Source organism: Pelophylax lessonae (assembly GCF_965119305.1).
Source record: "Pelophylax lessonae genome assembly, chromosome: 12".
Taxonomy (NCBI): Eukaryota; Metazoa; Chordata; class Amphibia; order Anura; family Ranidae; genus Pelophylax; species Pelophylax lessonae.
This window is the reverse complement of record NC_138779.1, coordinates 180,917,288-180,938,305: the sequence shown is the minus strand read 5'-3', so window position 1 is coordinate 180,938,305 and position 21,018 is coordinate 180,917,288. Positions and strand designations below refer to the sequence as shown.

The 21,018-nt window shown below is 42.2% G+C and overlaps 1 protein-coding gene across 1 annotated transcript in view; it reads right to left on the bottom strand.

Moving 5' to 3' along the window:
- NOSIP (nitric oxide synthase interacting protein) overlaps positions 1-21,018 on the bottom strand; it is a 40,054-nt gene that overhangs the window by 1,808 nt on the left and 17,228 nt on the right. Inside the window, exons 6-7 of the mRNA XM_082274174.1 lie at positions 12,808-12,995; positions 2,974-3,082 (exon numbers count right to left, since the gene is read on the bottom strand). Coding sequence (XP_082130300.1) covers positions 2,974-3,082; positions 12,808-12,995 — 297 coding nt within the window. The remainder of the gene's footprint in view (positions 1-2,973; positions 3,083-12,807; positions 12,996-21,018) is intronic.

Genomic DNA, 21,018 nt, shown 5'->3' with positions numbered 1-21,018 from the left:
ACACGGTAACATGGAGCTCAACAGGAACAACTGGAGCTCACCTAGAAACAATATACACCCTCCAAGAGAAAAAAAAAATGCTCTTAAAACAGCAGCCTGCAAAACCTTGCAGCCAAAAAGAAGAATCCAAGGATGCCAACACATCTACTTTGTAGAATTTAGTGAACGTGTGCACAGATGACCAAGTTGCCGCCTTGCAAACTTGTATTACTGATGCCTAATGGCGAAAGGCCCAAGAGGCACTCAGTGCCCAAGCAGAATGCGCCTTCACAGGGAAAGGTGGAACCTGACCCTTAAGTGAATAAGCCTGTACCACCGTCTGCCTGATCCATCTGGATATGGTCGCAGCAGACGCAGCCAATCCCTTCCGAAGTACTTCCGTGAGGACAAGAGGAGAGTCTGAAGCGCCAGGCAAACCCTAATTGTCCAAACCACAGCCAAAGAATGCAAGGCATTTTCCTTGGGATGCTTGGGCTTGGGACAGAGTGAAGGCCGCACAATGTCTTCATTCAATGGAAATCAGAAACCACCTTAGGAAGAAATGAATGATTAGGTCAAAGTACCACTTAATCTCTGTGGACCACCAGAGAAAGAGAATGGCAGGACAGCGCCGCCAATTCAGACACTCTGCAGGCAGAGGTAACAGCCCCCAAAAAAAGGCTACCTTCTGTGACAGTGTTAGCAGAGGAATCTCCCTAAGTTTTCAAAGAGAGGTTTTTGAAGAACAAACAGTACCAAGTTAAGATCCCACCGAGGTAACGGGGACAATATCGGAGGAGCCACATGATGAACTCCCTGGATAAAAGTGTGAAACAAAGAATGCGTAGCTAAAGGGCGTTGGAAAAAAAAAAAAACACTGCTAAAGCCGACATCTTGCCTTTAAGATTACCCAAGGCCAACCACTACTCAACCCCTCTTTGGAGGAAAGCCAATATCCTAGCCACTGAAAAGGAGCATAAATGGACCTTAATCGATTCACACCATGAGATGTACAATTTCCATGTATGATGATAAATCTTCCTGGAGGTAGATTTTCTAGCCTTCAACAGTGTAGGAATTACTGAGTCAGAAGGACCCCTATCCTTCAATACCTGGCTTTCAACAGCCACACCGTTAAAGCCCATAACTGTAAAGCAGGATGGAAAATCGGCCCTTGAGACAACAGATCTTCCCTGAGAGTAAGTCTCCAAGGGACATCAGGGACCAACCTTACCAGATCTGCATACCAAGACCGACGAGGCCAGTCTGGGGCACCATACCAAAACGACAATCGGGTGGGCGCCACTCCGGACAGACTACCTCTCCCCTGGCAGTGGGGGTGCTGACGGCCAAGGGGCATGTCCATTGTGACTGTCGTGGCGAGGCCTAGCGCAGGGCTATAACCTGCACACGCTTGCTGGCTGGAATGGGAGACCTTAAGGATCTAGGATAGCCAGTCTGAATCCCAGTCTGGCTATTGATTGCAGTTCTCTCAGGAACATAGCTGGCTAAAAAAAAAAAAAAAAAAATTTAATTTTAACAAAGATTCCCTTTAAAATAAAAAAACAAGCCAAGACCAAAGTCCCACCTGGGAACTAGGTCCTACTTCTAAACTAGGCAGAAACAAACTGAATCCTATAGCAGAGTGAGTAGGTGTATGCCTTCAGGGACTGGCCCATAGGCGTGGTAAAGTGTCCTACTCCTGTAGGGGGGAAGCATAACCCAATGGTTAAGAAGAATATGGAGCTGTGTGTCAATGAACGATAGAGAAATGGGATTTTTGACTTACCGTAAAATCCATTTCTCTGATGTTCATTGATGGACACAGCACCCACCCCTCTGTGGAGTTGAAATTCTTCTGACACTGCTTGTAACAAAACTGAGTAACTATAGCAGAGAGGGAGTATACCCCCTGGGACTGCCCATAGGCGTAGCCAGACATTTTTTTCTGCCTAGTGTCCTACTCCTGTAGAGGACAGTATAAGCCAATGGTTAAAGAAGATCAGGAGCTGTGTCTGTCAATGAACATCAGCAAAATGGATTTTACAGCAAGTCAAAAATTCCATCTTTTCTTGTCTTACTTGATCAAAATGCCCCTCTGAAAAAAAAATTGGAGGGACCATCCATTAGCCTTTTGTCAGCTGAACAAGCATTTGCTGTGTGGGAGTGTGTGTGTGTGTGTATATATATATATATATATATATATATATATATACACACATACACATACACATACACATACACACACACACACACACACATATATACACACACACACATACATACATACACACACACACACAAAGAACTACTATATACTCCAACAGCTAAAAGGCAAGAGGGGTGGGGCACTGCTAAATATCATCAGGATACCAGCACAGTGTGGACGGATTTTAAAACTGGAAGCAATGGATCTATCAGTGTTGTCCATATTGACCTACCCCATACTGACTAAAAAAAATGACAGCTGAAATCTTATTCATTGTAGTACCAAAGTCCTTTAATACAAATTATAAAACTAAAGAAGAGCATCAAGGCAGAATCAATATTGACAACACAGGATGAGAGATCCCGCATGGAAAACATAACACTACTTACAAGGCTTTTTCCTCTAAATCAACCATCAGCAAAGCATGCACAGTTGCAAAACCTTGGTTGATCATTAAACAGAGTCATTTTAAGTTTAGTTCTGGGTAATTATTCAGTGTCCGGAAGAAAAGGAAAAAAAAAAAAACACAACACAACTTTAGAAACTCACACTTTAGAAAATTCTTCAATAACTGGTGCCCAGACACAATGGTCTGAGGCTTAGACCATGGTCCTTTATAAGTTCCTAAAATACCTGACAGCTGTACATGAGGTACGGCTAGGAATATTGTTTTTATAGAACACTGCTGAGGTGTGAAAAATAAAGTAGATAATCTTTTCTGGGCTGTGGGGGTCTTCGAATTATTGCAGACGTTCTACAAGGAAAAAAAAAGGAATGACACTTACCCTCTGCAAAACAATAATATCCTTCTCTGTAAGCTTCTCTCCACTGACTGGATCAGTCATATCTTTCTTGATCAACTTCTCCACACACTCCAATGTGACCACAGCTCCCCTAAGCCATCAGAAGAAAGTTATTAAAGAATATGTTATTCCAACATTTCAAACTCCAGATACGTGCCTGCTGTACCATATACTTCTATCAAAAAATGATCCTCTTCTCTTTGTATTGTTCCTTTATGTGAAATACCTGGTGTTCCCGTTTCACACTAGGCATGTGTAATATATATATATATATATATATATATATATATATATATATATATATATATATATATATATATATATATATATACACACACACACACTGCTCAGCATAAATGTGTACACTTTTTTTTTTTTATCAATACCTCAATGAACACAAGAACAATTTCCACAATTTTGACAAAACTGAGTTTTATAGAACATTTGTTTAGCTCATTATATGAATGGTTAATAAATTTAACTTAAACTACAAAATCTTCAGTTTTACTCAAATTAGTTGATGTAAAAATAAAATACATCCCACAACAAAAACTACTACATCTAGTATTTTGTATGACCTCTATGATTTGTAAAGACAGTGCCGAGTCTTCTAGGCATGGAATGAACAAGTTGGCGACATATTGCAACCTCTATCTTTTTCTATTCTTCAAGAACAACCTCTTTTAGAGCCTGGATCCTGGATAAAGAAAGATGCTCAACTTGTCTCTTCAGAATTCCCCATAGGTGTTCCATTGGGTCCAGATCAGGAGACATACTTGGCCACTGAATCACTTTCATCCTGTTTTTCTTCATAAATGCAACAGTGGCCTTAGATGTTGGTTTTGGATCATTGTCATGTTGGAAAAGGGCACGACGACCAAGGGCACAGAGTAATGGTAGCTTCTTCTCTTTCAATATAGTATCATTAATTCACAGATGTACTGCTCTATCAATGAAATGCAGCTCCCCGAGTCCAGCAGCACTCATGCAGCCCCACTGAAGGACACTGGTCACCACCATGTTTCACTGTAGGCACCATGCATTTTTCTTTGTACTCCTCACTTTTGCAACACCATACAGTTTTGAAGCCATCTGTTCAAAACACATTTATCTTGGTCTCATCACTCCAGAGTGCAGAGTCTCAGTAGTCTTCTTTTTCAGTATGAGCCCTGGCAAAATTCTAGGCAGGCTTTTTTGTGCATGGGCTTTAGGAAAGGCTAAAGCCTCGTACACACGAGTCGAAATTCGGCCGGGAATTTTCGTCCGACGACCGATCTGCCGATTTTCGGCTTGTTAGTATGATGCTTCCGACAACCGACTCCAACTTTTCGGCCGAAAAAATTCTGGTGTGCAGGTTATAAAATGTATGTCCTCCGTCAAAACACGTCCGATTTTCGTGCAGGGAGATTTCGACAGGGAAAAATCTTATTAACAAGTCTGGGCATGCTAAGAGAAGAAAGAACACAAAGAAAGCAAACCAACACATGACATCACTTCTGAAGTCGAATTCTGTCATGTGGGAAAAATTCGTGTGCAGTCTAGAGCACATTCCAACCAACAGACACCACTCTGGACAAAAGATGGACGACCGGTCGCCGGAAATTCGTTGCGTGTGTACGAGGCTTTACTTTGTGGACAACACCCATGCATGCCGTTCCTCTGCAGTGTAAGCTGTATTGTGTCATTGGAAACAATCACCTCAGTTTCTCTTTCTACTTTCCTTCAACCATTCTGATTAGAATACGCTCCTGTCACGGTGGTAACTTCCGTGGAAGGCCTGGACGGGTCTGTGAGATGGTTGCAGTTCCATCGCCGCTAAATTTTTCTATCACTTTTACTACAGTATTCTGACTGATACGTAAAGCTTGGCTGATTTTCTTGTAGCCTTTATCATTCTTGTGTAAAGAAATGATTTTCTTACTCAGGCCTTGTGACATTTCTCTTCCATGTGAAGCCATTGCTGACAGCATGAAACAGGAAGGGATTGTCTTTGTTAAGCAACGCCCTTTATAATAAACTGTCTGCTGGACACCCGTTTAATGAATAATCAGACTCATCTGTAGTTGAATTCTTGTGAATTAGGATTTTGTTGTCTAAAATGTAGCTTTGCTCCTTAGGCCCCTTTCACACGGGCTTTCCGATCCGGTCTCTGTCAGTTTTTTCAGGCGGATCTGATCGGATGCTCCATGCACCTCTATGGAGCAGTGGATGTCAATAGTGACATCTCCGCTGACACGCGCTGCTCTCCGATCTAATGTGGTCCGTGAATTCCTGACGGATGGATACCCCATTTTCTATCTGTCTGGAGATCGAATCAGATGAAAACAGACAGGCGGTCCGTTTTCATCCGATCTCCCATAGAAGAGCGGGGATCTAACAAGTCTGTCTCTACAAAGTAAGCAGAGACGGACCGGTCATCACCTGCTCAGCGAGAATCGGCCGATCGATCCCCGCTGAGCAACATAGAGTCCGCCGGGCGGAAAGCTCCTGTGAAAGGACCCTAAGACTTCATTGGGGTGTATTCATTTTTGCAACACAATCTTGAATTAATTGGTTAGGAAAAATACTTTTTTGTGTGTGCAAATTAACAAACCTTGGTTACAATCAATGGCCCGCATTTGTGGGAGTATTTTGTAGTGTAGCGTCCCATAGTAAAAGGTTTTCTGACAAAAAATTGTGGGGGTGTACTCATTTATTAATTTTTTACAAATAAATATCTGAAAAGTGTGGTGTGCATTTGTATTCAGCCCCCTTTACTCTGATACACCTAACTAAAATCTAGTAGAAAAAATTGTCTGCAGAAGTCGCCCAATTAGTAAATAGAGTCCACCTGTGTGCAATTAAATCTCAGTATAAATACAGCTGTACTGTGAAGCCCTTGGAGGTTTGTTAGAGAACCTTAGTGAACAAACACCATCATGAAGGCCAAGAAACACACCAGGCAGGTCAGGGATAAAGTTGTGAAAAAGTTTAAAGCAGAGTTATACTATAAAAAAAAATATGCCAAGCTTTGAACATCTCACGGAGCACTGTTCAATCCATTATTCGAAAATGGAAAGAGTATGGCACAACTGCAATCCTACCAAGACATGGCCGTCAACCTAAACTGACAGGCTGGGAAAGGGGAGCATTATTCAGAGAAGCAGCCAAGAGGCCCATGGTAACTGTGGACAGCTCAGGTTGGAAAATCTGTCCACAGGACAACCATTAGTCTTAAGGCCCGTACACACACGCAGATCGTCGTCATACAAACGTCGGCGGACGAAAGATCTGCCGATTGTATGCGTGTTAGTATGGTGCCTCCGACAGATGTCTGCACACAATCTGCGGACAAGAGTCTTTCTTGCAAACATGAAAATTTTTGTCTGCAGACACCAGAACGGACAATTGTTTGCCTGTCAGTACAGAAATCAGCCGACAGACCGCAGATTTGCAAGACTGGGCATGCTCAGAAAATAAAAAACACAGGGAAAGTTAACCATTACATGACATCACTTCTGCAGTCAGCTGAAGTCTGCGGACAAAATTCTTGTGCTGTCCTTGTGCTGTCTTTGCACTTTTCAACAGACACCGACATCCCGGGGAGAAAAGACGAACATTTGTATGACGACGATCTGCGTGTGTGTATGGGGCTTAATGCCTCGTACACACGCAACAATTGTTGGCCGTGAATTTTCTGCCAACATCCGATCGGTCAATTGTCGGCTTGTTAGTATGATGCTTCCGACAACCAACTGCGACTTTTCGGCCGAACAAAATCTGGTGTGCATGCTATAAAATTTTTGTTGGCCGTCAACAGAACAGCTGATTTTCCGTCAGTCAGTACAGATTTCGGCCGACAAAAAGCAGATGAGCAAGACTGGGCATGCTCAGAGAAGAAAAACACACGGAAAGTAAACCAGCACATGACATCACTTCTGCAGTCGGTTGTTGTTGGCCGACAAAATTCGTGTGCAGTCTTTAGCACTTTTCAACCTACACGACAGCACCGGACAAAAGACGGCCGAACGGTCGGCCGACAATCGGTGCGTGTGTACGGGGCTTTACACTCCACAAATCTGGCCTTTATGGCAGAGTGGCAAGAAGAAAGCCATTGTTGAAAGAAAGCCATAAGTCGTCCTGTTTGCAGTTTGCTAGAAGCCATGTGGGGGACACAGCAAACATGTAGAAGAAGGTGCTCTGGTCAGATGAGACCAAAATTTAACTTTTTGATCTAAAAGCAAAATGCTATATGTGGCAGAAGACTAACACTGCACATCACTGAACACACCATTTTTCTTTCTTTTCTTCAGCAGGGACAGGGAAGCTGGTCAGAGTTGATGGGAAGATGGATGGAGCCAAATACAGAGCAAACTTAGAAGAAAACCTGTTAGTCTGCAAAAGACTTGAGACTGGGATGGAGGTTCACCTTCCAGCAGGACAACGACCCGAAACATACAGCCAGAGCTAAATAGAATGGTTTAGATCAAAGCATATTCATGTGGCCAAGTCAAAGTCTAAACCTAAATCCCAATTGAAAAGCTGTGGCAAGACATGAAAATTGCTGTTCACAGACACTCTCCATCAAATCGGACAGAGCTTGAGCTATTTTGCAAAGAATGGGCAAAAATGTCCCTCTCTAGATGTGCAAATCTGGTAGAGACATCCCCAAAAAGACTTGCAGCTGTAATTGTAGCGAAAAGGTGGTTCTACAAAAGTATTGACTTGGGGGGGGAGGGGGGCTGAATACAAATGAACGTCACACTTTTCAGATATTTAATTGTATAACATTTTGAAAATTATTATTATTAAAAACGCAGCACTCTACATATATACAGTACCTTGAAAAAGTATTCATACCCCTTGAAATGTTCTAAATTTTGTCATGTTAGGCCCCTTTCACACAGCGTCTGTTATGCTCAGGGGGGGATCGATCCGCCGATCCCCGCTGAGCAGGCGGATGAAAGCTCCATCTCCGCACTGTGTGCAGACACGGAGCTGTCAGATCCCCGCTGTCTTCTATGGGGAGATCAGATGAGAACGTACCGCCAGTCTGTTCTCATCCGATCCGATCCTCCAGACGGATGGAAAATAGGATCCGTCCAGATTTCACGGACAGGATCGGAATCATATAGCAGCGGGTGTCAGCGGAGATGTCTCCGCTGACATCCCCTGCCCCATAGGGATGCATGGAGCATCCGATCAGGTCCGCCTGAAAAACTGACAGGTGGATTGGAGCGGATCGCCCGTCTGAAAGGGGCATTACAACCAAATACATAAAATGTATTGTATTGGGATTTTATGTGATAAACCAACACAAAGTGGCACATAATTGTGAAGTGGAAGGAAAATGATAAAAGGTTTTCAATTTTTTTTTACAAAACAAACATGTGAGAAGTGTGATGTGCATTTGTATATAGCACCCCTGAGTCAATACTTTGTAGCAATTACAGCTGCAAGTCTTTTTGGGGATGTCTCTACCAGCTTTCCTCATCTAGAGTGTGACATTTTTGCCCATTTTTCTTTTCAAAATAGATCAAGCTCTGTCAAATTGGATGGAGAGCGTCTGCGAACTGCAATTTTCAAATCTTGCCACAGATTCTCAATTGGATTTAGGTCCGGACTTTGACTGAGCCATTCTTACACATGAATATGGGGTATCAAAGTATAGTAAAGGGGGCTGAATACAAATGCGCACCACACTTTTCACATATTTATTTGTAAAAAAAAATTGAAAACCCATTTATTTTCCATCCACTTCACAATTATGCGCCACTTTGTGTTAGTCTATCACATAAAATCCAAATAAAATACATTTACATTTTTAGTTGCAACATGACAAAATGTGGAAAATTTCAAGGGGTGTGAACACTTTTTCACACACACACACTTTGCCTTTTTATTTCTATTTTAAACAGAATGGGTTGTTTTACATTTACTTTTGGTAAGTTCAATAAAAATTCAAATACACCTTTACAATTCTACATCCTGGGCTCGGTCTTCTAAATATAGTTGGTTTATACAAAAAAAAAAAAAAAAAAAAAAGCTAAAAGAAATAAATTAAAAAAAAAAAAAAAAAAACACACACCAGTATAGATTCAGAAGATTCACCCTGGTGGATTAGAATGCAATACATCAAATTTACATTTTCATCAAACAATCTGCAGTAGCCATTATGTCCTCCAGGTGTCAGCATATATCTACCATGCAGCCTTGTGACCCCAGATCCAATCACATATGGTCTGGGGTGAAGAAAAAAAATATGTCTAGACTGTAGACAAAAGAATGCCATAACCTCAATGAGAGATAAAACTGAATGGAACAAATGAATGAATCTGGTTGATGCAGCACAAATGCAATTTATGTGTATGCAAAGAAATAAATGCTCCCTATTTCAAAGGTTACCTGGTTTCTGTATTTTAAGGGAAAATGTTCAGTTTATGTGACATTTAGCTCTAGATCAAATATAACCTACCCAGCAACAAGCCGTCCCTATTAAAGGCCTTTTCTAGAAAGCAATGAATGGCTCATCAAGTCACAAAGACAATCCAATTACATATAAAGCAGATCTAACCAAATCAAATGTACAATCTACTACACATGAGCCAAACAGGTTACAAACATATCCCGTGTGAAAGGAAATCCTATTTCACTGGTACAGTTTGGTTTGTTTATAGATTCATTACATAGGGTGATCTTCTAATCATCCGAGTCACCCTTTAATGCCCCGTACACACGTACCGATCGTCGGCCGACCGATCGGCCCTCTTTTGTCTGAGGGCTGTCGTGTCTGTTGAAAACTGCAAAAGACTGCACACGAATTTTGTCGGCCAACAACAGCCGACTGCAGAAGTGATGTCATGTGATGGTTAACTTTCCTGGTCTTTTTTCTTTTCTGAGCATGCCCAGTCTTGCTAATCGGCTGTCTGTCGGCCGAATTCTGTACTGTCTGGCGAACAATCGGCCGTTCTGGTGTCGGCATACAAAAATTTTAATGCTTGCACGACAGATTCTGTTCGGCCGAAAGTGCGCTGTCGGCTGTCGGAAGCATCATACTAACAAGCCGAAAATCGGCCGATTGTTCGGCGGCCGAACAGTTTCGGCCGACAATCGGTACGTGTGTACGGGGCTTAAGACCGGTTAAGTTTTGCTATTAAAATTTTCGTATTAAAAGATATTTCTCTCCACTATTTGTATGAAAATACAAATAAAGATATGTTTCCTGTAGCTTGTCGCCCCTTCAGCCCTCCTGCTCACACCGATTGGTTGGTGGACTGTCATGCAAAGTGCTAGTCACATGATGTGTGATGCAAGAATTTGGGATGCCTTCTAAGTTAGCCTTTATGCGATTCTGAAAATGATTCTGAAACCCACATATTTAGGCCTCATTCACACAGGTGTACGGATACATACACCCATGTGAAGGGCCATCTTCACCTGCGCAGGGTGCACAGGTATTCCATGCAGCCCCATGCAGTCAGCCTGTTCAAATCAATGACAGGTGGGAAAGCTGCACATACCTGCATGCACATTCTGGAGACTGATACACATATCAGAACGCAGACAGACTGCATCTTGATCTGTGCATCGGAGCCGCACAAATGTTCACCCCAAGTTGCGCTTGGAGATCCGTGCAGGTCCATGCAGCAGCCTGCCAGCACAGGACACCTGTGCATCCTGCAAGGGTCAAGATGGTCCTTTGCACAGGTGCATGGATCGGTACGCCCGTGTAAATGAGGCCTAATATTTCACTACAACATTTTTCCAAACTTTTATTTACTGCTACACATTGGGGTTGATTTACTAAAGGCAAACGAACTGCGCACTTTGCAAGTACAGTTGCCCCAGAGATTAGTAAATGATGGGAATCTCTGCTGACTTCCGTCAAACAATCATGTGCATGTTTTGGAATACAATGGAATACATGTGCATGTTTTGGAATGCAATGGAATACATGTGCATGTTTTGTTTCCTTGCGTGTGACTGGGTATTCTTTACAAAGTGAAGCTTTACCTTATTTACTAAGCTCTGGAGCAAATGCGCTTGGTAAAGTGCACAGTCTATTTGCCTTTAGTAAGTCACCCCCACTATATAAAGGTACTTCTGTTGTACTGAAAATACTGTACTGTGATTTTTTTTTTTTTCTAATTTCCTGAAATTTGATAATATCTGTCTAAGCCCACTGTAAAACGTGAAGTATGTGAAAAAGTGCACTGATTCAAATATGGGTATGCTGCTACCTTAGAGTGTAAATGAGTATAATGGGTAAGTAGAAATCAGGTGCGCTAACCCAAAAGGCATAACATAGCATATAAACATATACGTGAAAGTGATGGAAACAAAGAATATCAAAATGAATCCAACAGGTGTGAATCAAAATGTGAGTCAAGTAGGATCACCAGTGTATCTCAAACAATAGTGTCCAAAAAAATGTGATAAACAGTCCAATAGATGAAAAATCCAAAAATTCGTGCTGTGAGCACACTTTAACTCAAGAAGGTGCAAGCCACGTGATGAAAAAGTTCAGCGTCCCACCACCAGCTAAGCTCCTTACCAAACGATGGAAATATAAGGGCATATAGGGATATCCCTGCTCCGGAGACCATGCAGATAACAAAAGGATTCCAAATCACCCAGGTGACACTTGTACACACAGGTAGTGTCTGGACTCCTACCGAACAACGCTGGGATGCAAGCCTGAAACTTATCCTGTGAAGGGGTCCTGTGTGGAATCTCTGTAGATGGATGGTTGGTAGGATCTCGGGTGTCTATTACCTCAACAGTAAGGGGACACAACAACTGTCTGATGAGGAGAAGGTACGTGTAGCAGCAAAATTCATCATCCATTCCCCACCAGGAGAATTCAACGAAGTATTTAATGGCACGTTGACACACTCTTTCAATGCCCAATCGGGGGAAACGCGTCAGAGAAGAGGCGCCGCGTCATCACGATTAGAATTATACGGCGGTCCGCACTGCAGGCGGCCACCGTGACCTGCTTCATCTTCAAGGGAACCCTGTGAATATTGTCTACGATATTTTAAGTGCCTTTCCTTTGATTTAATAAATTACTGTTGGATAATGCACCATGGCGGTCCCCTCTGTTGTGTCCCCTTACTGTTGAGGTAATAGACACCCGAGATCCTACCAACCATCCATCTACAGAGATTCCACACAGGACCCCTTCACAGGATAAGTTTCAGGCTTGCATCCCAGCGTTGTTCGGTAAGAGTCCAGACACTACCTGTGTGTACAAGTGTCACCTGGGTGATTTGGAATCCTTTTGTTATCTGCATGGTCTCCGGAGCAGGGATATCCCTATATGCCCTTATATTTCCATCGTTTGGTAAGGAGCTTAGCTGGTGGTGGGACGCTGAACTTTTTCATCACGTGGCTTGCACCTTCTTGAGTTAAAGTGTGCTCACAGCACGAATTTTTGGATTTTTCATCTATTGGACTGTTTATCACATTTTTTTGGACACTATTGTTTGAGATACACTGGTGATCCTACTTGACTCACATTTTGATTCACACCTGTTGGATTCATTTTGATATTCTTTGTTTCCATCACTTTCACGTATATGTTTATATGCTATGTTATGCCTTTTGGGTTAGCGCACCTGATTTCTACTACTGTTTATTATTACCACTGTAAAATGTAACTGAAGGATTATAGTTAGGTCTTTTTTTTTTTAGGCTGGGAGGAGGAGAAAAGGAAATAAAATGCAGTATAAACCCATTTCAATCATGTGTCACTTTGACTTCATAGCAAAAGAGGAACAAAAACTGAATTTTTGTAAAATGAGACTTAGAAAGTAAAAAAATGAATGGACTTACGAAGGCCGTAAAACTGCACAGGGTACAGAATTGCCCAGCATATCCCGCGTCACTGCGCAAACGTATCTGTCTTGACGGTTTATGAGACCGACCCGATCCACCTTTTCATCTACTTTAGTAAACTTTACAGTTATCAAGTCTTTCATCTTCAGAGGCTTTCCACTCATGGGACAATAAACATTCTTGTCCTGTAAGAAAACAGTAGTGAGCATGCAATGTGGAAATTTGTTCTGAACGGAGCTGCTACTGAACTGAAACACCATGATGGTTTACAAAACACATACACATATACTGTATACACTACATGCATGTTACCAAACTACTTCAGATTCCTACCCATTTCTACTTTGGAGGTTTTACAAACTGTCTAGGAATCAATATCTTGGGGCTCATTATATGGTGGATATCGGACACAACATCTTACCTTCTTCCTATGTATAGGGTAAGTTCAGAATGCAAGGTACTGCAATGAAGTCAGTGTACAGCTTGTCAATTGGTTTGGGGAACCACCTACACCGTATTCTCAAACACCTCACAATTTTATTTTGCGCTAATCCTTGCTTATCCAATGTATTTTTTATATGCAGAGTATTTTGTGAGTAGCCCCATGGGTAAAAATTAGGGATCGACCAATTATCAGCAAAGCCGATATATCAAGGGCCAATATATCAGAAATCGGCCACCAAGATGACCGATATTGCCGATATTTTGGAAAGTGCTTGTACCGGAGTGATGCCTGCAGCTGGCATCACCCCGGTACCGGAGTCCATAGCCGACGGTCGGCTGTCTTGTAATGACAACCGATGCGGCTGAGAAGCCGCTCGGCTGTCATTACAAGGAGCGGGAGGGGACGTCACCCCTCGCCGCCCTTCCGCGGTTCGCCCGAGTCTCCCGTCCCACCGGGAGACCTGGGCAACCAGCCTGCACGGCCGCCAAAAACCTGTTTAAAGCCGCATTCAACTCTGATCGGGTCTCTGTGCAAAAACCCGGAAGTAATGTCATGACATCACTTTCGGGTACTGGCGCCATATTCAAAAAAAAAAGACAGCATTCAAAACAGCCAAAATACCGGTAACGAAAAACCGATATCAGTCGATCACTAGTAAAAATACAGGTTAACTGCATTTTATTTGGTCGTTCCATTCACCCTTACCAAAAACAGATGCTGAAAACTGCAAAACCCTCCAAGCTCTTAAGGTGCAAGCAAGACATTAAAGTGGGACTTCACTCTTCCAATCAACTAGTTGTGTTCCGAAAAGAAAAATCTGGTGCCGAGACCAAAAAATTTAGGATGCACTTGGCCAAAAACCAAAACCAAAAACTGAAGTTTAAAAAATATATATATATATATATATATATATATATATATATATATATATATATATATATATATATATATATATATATATATATATATATATATATATATATATATATATATCTCTTTAAAATTAAAAATAATTTGGCCGGCATTTTTGCATTGAATTCCCAAGGGGCGTGACTTTGCATTGAAGTCTATCAGATGTGACTTGGCTTTGAATTCACTAGGGGCGTTTTTGCATTGAAGTCTAAGGGAAGGGATTTTACACTGAAGTCTATAGGACACAGCATGCCATTATTGGCACCTTTTTTTATTCCTATCAGCAAAACACCAATAACTCTTTTTTCAGCTGATCATTTTCAGCAGCCGATAAAATCAGTGCATCCCTACAATCAACATTGATTATTTTTAGTCCTCATGCTGCTAGCATTCGTAAAAATATAACCTAAAAGTAAACACGATAAACTTTCCTAAAACGTCCTTGTTTCTTGCCTAGGTAAATGAGGTCATACATCTCAGGAGTCTTCAGGGGAGGAGGAGGGGTTTTCTCAGCTAAGCACACCCTCCTGCCTGTTTGCAAGCTTGAGTTAAGAGCAGATGGGTTCCAGGCAGTAAATTATACATAAAAGCTTGTACACACTATAAGAAAAATCGGGCGAACATTTTCATCCAAAGAATTTTCGTACAATTTTCATATAGTGTGTACAGAACTTTCTACAGACGATTCAGAATTTTGGTACGAAAATTCTCGAAGGGACAAAAACCATAACTTATCTCGTACGGGGAAAAAACAAACGATTTCCGTTTACTGTGTACTGCGTTTCCGTGTACTGTTTTCGTACAAGTAAAAAAAACAAAAAATTAAAAAATAAAAATCTGAAAAGAAAGACTGCGCATGATCAGAAACAACAAAAAAAAAAAAGCCTGTTGTACGAATTTTCTTAAGAATTTTCGTTCATCAGTTCTGATTTGCTGTAAAACGAGGGAAAAAAAAAAAAAAAGCGGACAATCGGTCGCCCGATTTTCTTATAGGGTGTACCCCACTTTAGTAATTTGCCCTTACTCAAGATGACCATGGCCAGAAATGGTAGGGAGGGGTTTTCCAAAGTGATTTCTCAACAAAATAAAGCATGGAGTCATAGATGGATGGGGGGAGTGTTTCTGGTTTGTGGTGTTCAGATGCAGTGTAGATCCGCTTTAAAGCATGGTTAAGGTGCAGGGGTGCAAATTAACCTTTAAAATGTTTGCTACACCTTCAGTCACAGAACATTTTAGTTTCTAGTAATAAGATTTACCTGGAGAGACACACAAGTAACCCTGAAATGTCCCTTTCATAAGCACACCCTTTTAGGCTTATTTCACACAGCTGCGACATGGGATCCGATTTGTGAGACCCCATCAGTGTTAATTTTGGCAGCAAATTTCAATTAAGTTTTAGTCTAATGGGCCATACACACTATAGGATTTTCTGAAGAATTTTTCCTTTAGACTTACCAAAACCATATAATATATGAGGACAAACCTAAACACTTTCAATTTGTATGCAATCAGGCAGGCCCTTGCACTACATAGAAAAGGTAAATCTAAAGGAAATCTAACCACAAAAGTTGGATAGTGTGTATCCAGCTTTAGTCTTTTGACTAAAATGTCATTTTAGTTTAAGTCCCATTTTGGTCATTTGCAATGGTTTTTGTTTTAGTCGTATTTGGTCGACTAAATCTGCAGTACATTTTAGTCGACTAATATCTAATTGCGTTAGTTAACCACTTTAGAACCGCTCACAGTAATACTACTGCGGCAGAGTGGTTCGTTATCGTCCAGCGACGTAGTATTAACGTCGTTAGACACTCCCCCTTCTGGGCGGCGCTTGCGCGCCGCCGGAGGCTCGCTCCCGCTGTTTTCATTCACAGCGGGAGTCGGGCCAGGGCGATCGCCGCTGCTCTTACCCGATCGTCGGGGATCGAGTCTGGAGATCCGCCTGCTGTGTGTAAACACAGCGGGCGGATCTCCATAGTGACAGGGAGTGACAGATCGGACTGTTCAGCATAGCTGGACATCCGATCTGTCCATGACTCACACAGTCACCTCCCCCCCCCCTACACGTCAGTAAGCACCAGGCATACATTAACCCCTCCCTCTCCAATAAAATTAACCCCTTCCCTGCCAGTGTCATTTTTACAGTAACAGTGCATATATATAGCACTGATTACTGCAGTAATGTCACTGGTACCCCCAAAAGTGTCAAAAATGTCAGTCAAGGGTCCGATCTGTCCGCCGCAATGTCGCAGTCCCGCAAAAAAAAAAAAAAAAAAAAAAAAAAAAAAAAAAAAAAAAAAAAAATCGCAGATCGCCGCCATTACGCGTTAAAAAAAAAAAAACACCAAAAATGACAGAAATCTTTCCCTTTGTTAGTAAACGCAATAACTTTTGTGCAAACCAATCAAAATACGCTTATTGCGATTTTTTTTACCAAACATATGTAGCATAAAACAAATTGGCCAAAAATTTTTAAAAAAATTGGTTTTTACATCTTTTTTGGGGGGAATTTCATATAAAAAAAATGTTAAAAATATTGTTATTTTTTCAAAATAAACGCTCTTTTTTTGTTTATAGCGCAAAAAGTAAAAATCGCACAGGTGATCAAATACCAACAAAAGAAAGCTCTGTTTGTGGGAAAAAAAGGACGTAAATTTCGTTTGGGTACGGCGTCGCACGACTGCGCAATTGTCAGTTGAAGTCGCACAGCGCCGAATCGCAAAAAGTGGCCTGGACGGAAGACAGCAAAATCCTCCGGTGGTAAAGTGGTTAAATGGTAATGCATTATTTAGGCATTTCTCTAGAATTTCCAAACTTAGATACTCCTGGAGTAAAAAAACCTTTATTTATGGTATTAAGGTTTGAACAAACTCACAGATACAGATTTAGCCGCACTGGATGGTCTGAGGAGACCGCTAATGCACCGTGCTCTGAACGGTGGTCTGTTGAAGGAGGCCTGTAATGCACACAGTGCTCTGGGCAGTGGTATGAGAGGAAATGTGATATCACCTTTTTAGTGCCTGTCAAATGCCTCTGAAAAGTGACTTGAGCATGGCTCGCTTGCTGTGGTGGTGTACTTGCAGTTTTTCTGCAGGTTACTCCTGGTTATAGCCGCAATCCCATTGACTTCTATTAGGCTGCACATTTTTGCCACATTTTTTGAAAGTCCACCAAAAGTCCTGCATGCTGCATCTTTTGTGCGCTTTCAGAAAAGCCTATAAAAAAGTGCAACCTAATAGTAGTCTACGGGACTGCGGCTAAAACCAGGAGAAACATTCAGGAAAACTGTGAGTACACTACAACTGCGGCCAAACCAGAGCATAACAGTGTGAACCTAAAGAGTTGTTCACACCGGCAGCAAGCACTGTCACTCCACTGAAAAGTGATCCATGCTCAGGTCACTTTTCAGAGGCATTTGACAGGCACTGTGGAGGTGATATCTCTTTTCCTCACTGCCTGTTTTAACCTCCTAAATGCCAATCCCTCAAGGTAATAGCATGGCAAGTCCACCTAAATGCACATAGAACTAAGTACTATTATAGCCTGAAGAAAGAAAGCTCTATGCTTGCAGTTAAAGAAAGGTTCTGCTGGGGGACAACATAAGAAAGATGAGGAGGGGGGAGAGAGAGATGGCAGAAAGGGATTGAAGGAGAAGTGGGAGAGTATGGTCAAAGTGCTGAACTGCTCACTCACTCAGTCCCTGACTTCATTTTTCGGCTACTTGTTTAAAACTTTCCACCCACGCATCCTCCTCACATGCACAGGGCACGGACGGGCTGGCACAGGGAGGAAAGCATATCCAGCCTCTCCCATTCGCGTGTGTGCGTTATGCTGTCCAGACGCTCGTAGTCCAGGCACTCGTGTAAGAGATGCAGCCAACATCTCTAGTGCCAACTGCTAGGTATGAAGCTCCATGGAAACCGTAAGTTCTGAGGGCAAACATCCCTCCCTCACAATTTTGTTCCTTATAGTTTTCTTCAGTGGACGAAAGAATGGTCTACTTTTCATTTAGTTTTCGTCACTGTATAAAGGCCACTGACGAAAATTGTGACGAAAATGTTTTCACTGAGGAAATTTATACTGGACCCCAAGTTGTAAAACATGTCCAATTCAATGGTTTCCCTAGGAGAGCCATCTTAACTGATACCACACAAGTCGCTCCAACTTTAGAAAAGTTTCCTGCACTACTTTGGTCTGACTTGGTTGCGATTTCACCCCTTGTACAGGCTCCTAAATAGCATCTACATCAGATCAAGTTCTACATCAGATCAAGTTGGAAGGAAGTTGCAGACAGTTGCCTTTGCAGCAGTGTGAACCGAGCTTTACTTCCCATCTTGTTAAAGCCGATTTACAGGCAGATATAAACAAGAATCTGTTATTCACAGGTAGCGCCTTTATCAACCTGCTTGCACTTTATTATACTTCTGACCCCTATCACCAAGGGGTTTGGTTGTTGGCAGCTTACACCTCTATATAATCTATCCATATATATTGTCTATAAACTCCATAGCGCTGGTCACTTTTGTTCCTTTCACATAAACAAGAATTATTCCAATGCACTCTCCAATCTGCACGCTCTATACTTCAATTCTGACAGAGAAAGTGATGTCTCCTTCCTAGCTGTGCGGCGTGTGAATCACAAAAATGGCTAGACAGATTTATAAATTCTTGGCAAATAAACAGGGATAGTCTCTCCGTCAGAACCATGTACACCAGAATGGCACATCTGTAATTATTGCAAAGACACTTCCGATGCTTAGCATTTACAACAAAACAGCAGTGACCTAATTGCTTTGTCTGATGTTTGTTGCACAGCTTTTGTGACCTCATCCCCAGTCCAGTGTTACCTGTAGGGATGCACCGAAATGAAAATTTTGGGCCGAAACCGAAAATGCAGGATGCCCTTGGCCGAAAACCGAAAATGACTTTTTCCCCCAAAATTTTTTAAAATTGATAGAACAGGGGCATACACCAAAAACAGGCAGTGACGTACACCTGTCGCTGCCACACTGTCACAGTATATGTACTGCGATGGGTTGGCAAGAGGTTAATTTAATTACCAATGGTATTTGTATTATGAAGCATGAGGGGTTAATGTATTGTCACTGCTGGTCACTCATCTATTAGTGATTGACCAGTGGCAGGTAATTAAGCCCTTTGTGCTGCATTAGTGCAACCAGTATTAGTGCAACCAGTGTTAATTAACACTGATACTGGTTGCACTAATGCAACACAAAGGGGTTAATTACCTGCCACTGGTCGATCACTAATAGATGAGTGACCAGCAGTGACAATATATTAACCCCTCATGCTTCATAATACAAATACCATTGGTAAGCTGCCTCAACTCCCCCCCCCCCCCCCCACTGCCTCAGCGTCCCCCTCCTCGGGTGTCCTTCATTCAAAAGTCCCGCCTCTGGCCAGCGGCACCGCCTCTCAATGACGTCCCTACTACGATCTGTGCATTAATGAATGGACATAACAATCGGGGAGGGGGGGGGGTGCGGGGCGAGCAGCCGCTATAGAGAGAACTAATGTGATCCATCCCTGTCAGCTCAGCACGACTATGTGTGAATGAGAACAGAACTGACCTGACACCGGGCGGGGGGAGCGGCCGCTATTAGCTGTAACTATGCGAGAGCTTCACTTCCCTGATAGGCATGTATCTCCGCTGACAGGGAAGTGAAGCTCTCACATAGTTACAGCTAATAGCGGCCGCTCCACCCGCCCCCCCGCCCGGTGTCAGCTCAGTTCTGTTCTCATTCACACATAGACGTGCTGAGCTGACAGGGATGGATCACATTAGTTCTCTCTATAGCCGCCGCTCGCCCCGCCTGGTATGTCCATTCATAATGCACAGATCGTAGTAGGGACGTCATTGAGAGGCGGACGGCCGGCCAGAGGCGGGACTTTTAAAACCTGCCCTGCGCTGCGCCCTCCTCCTTCCCCACGGTGGCCATATTTATTTTCGGCAATGTTAACCCATTATCGGCCGAAATGAGATAGGCTCATTTTCGGCCGATAATTTTGGTGGCCGAAATTTCGGTGCATCCCTAGTTACCTGCAAAGCTACTGCTTGACACAGCACAGATTATGCAGCTACTCTGGCTGGAATACCTAACCCTGTATTTACTATACAGCTATTGCGGCTTGACTGCTCTCTGTGATACTGCTAATACAGAACCAAAACCTACCTAGCATTTTTGGAAAGGAGTGATTTGGAAGAGGACACACAATGTAACTAACCATACCTCGGAGTGGATCCCACCACCAGGTGAGTGGACTGAACAAACACAGAGGATCGTTTTATTGTATGAAAGTGCTCTGCATTGCTTTTATACTTTTCTTAATAAACATTTTCTACTTTCTACTTGAACAAACACAGGGGATTGTAGCGAAGCTTTGTCAACACTCCAAGCTTTACATTAAAAACCGGTGCTTTAGGATAAAATCGTAAGTATATAAACTATATGCTGGAATATGAAAATTACATCTCTGGACGTATAAGCAAAATTGAGAAGGCAGCTACCCATTTATACTATAGGAAGGGACCAATATAATATAATTAAATAGTGCATTTATAAATAATATGCAGGAAAGGGGAAAGGTTTGTAGGGCTTTAGGAACATGTAGGTACATTTTATTATAGGGGAAATTTACTACTGGGGCACTTAGAACCTGTTGCAGATGTGCATGGTAGCCAATCAGTAGCTTGTTCAATTAAGCTTTGAAAATAAAACCAGAAACCAAATTTGTTTCTAAGCAGATTTTGCAATCTCCAGTTTTAGTAAACCTCTCCCTATGTGTTTTAAAGGATGTTTTTATTTTATGTACAATCTGGCTGGTAGTGAATA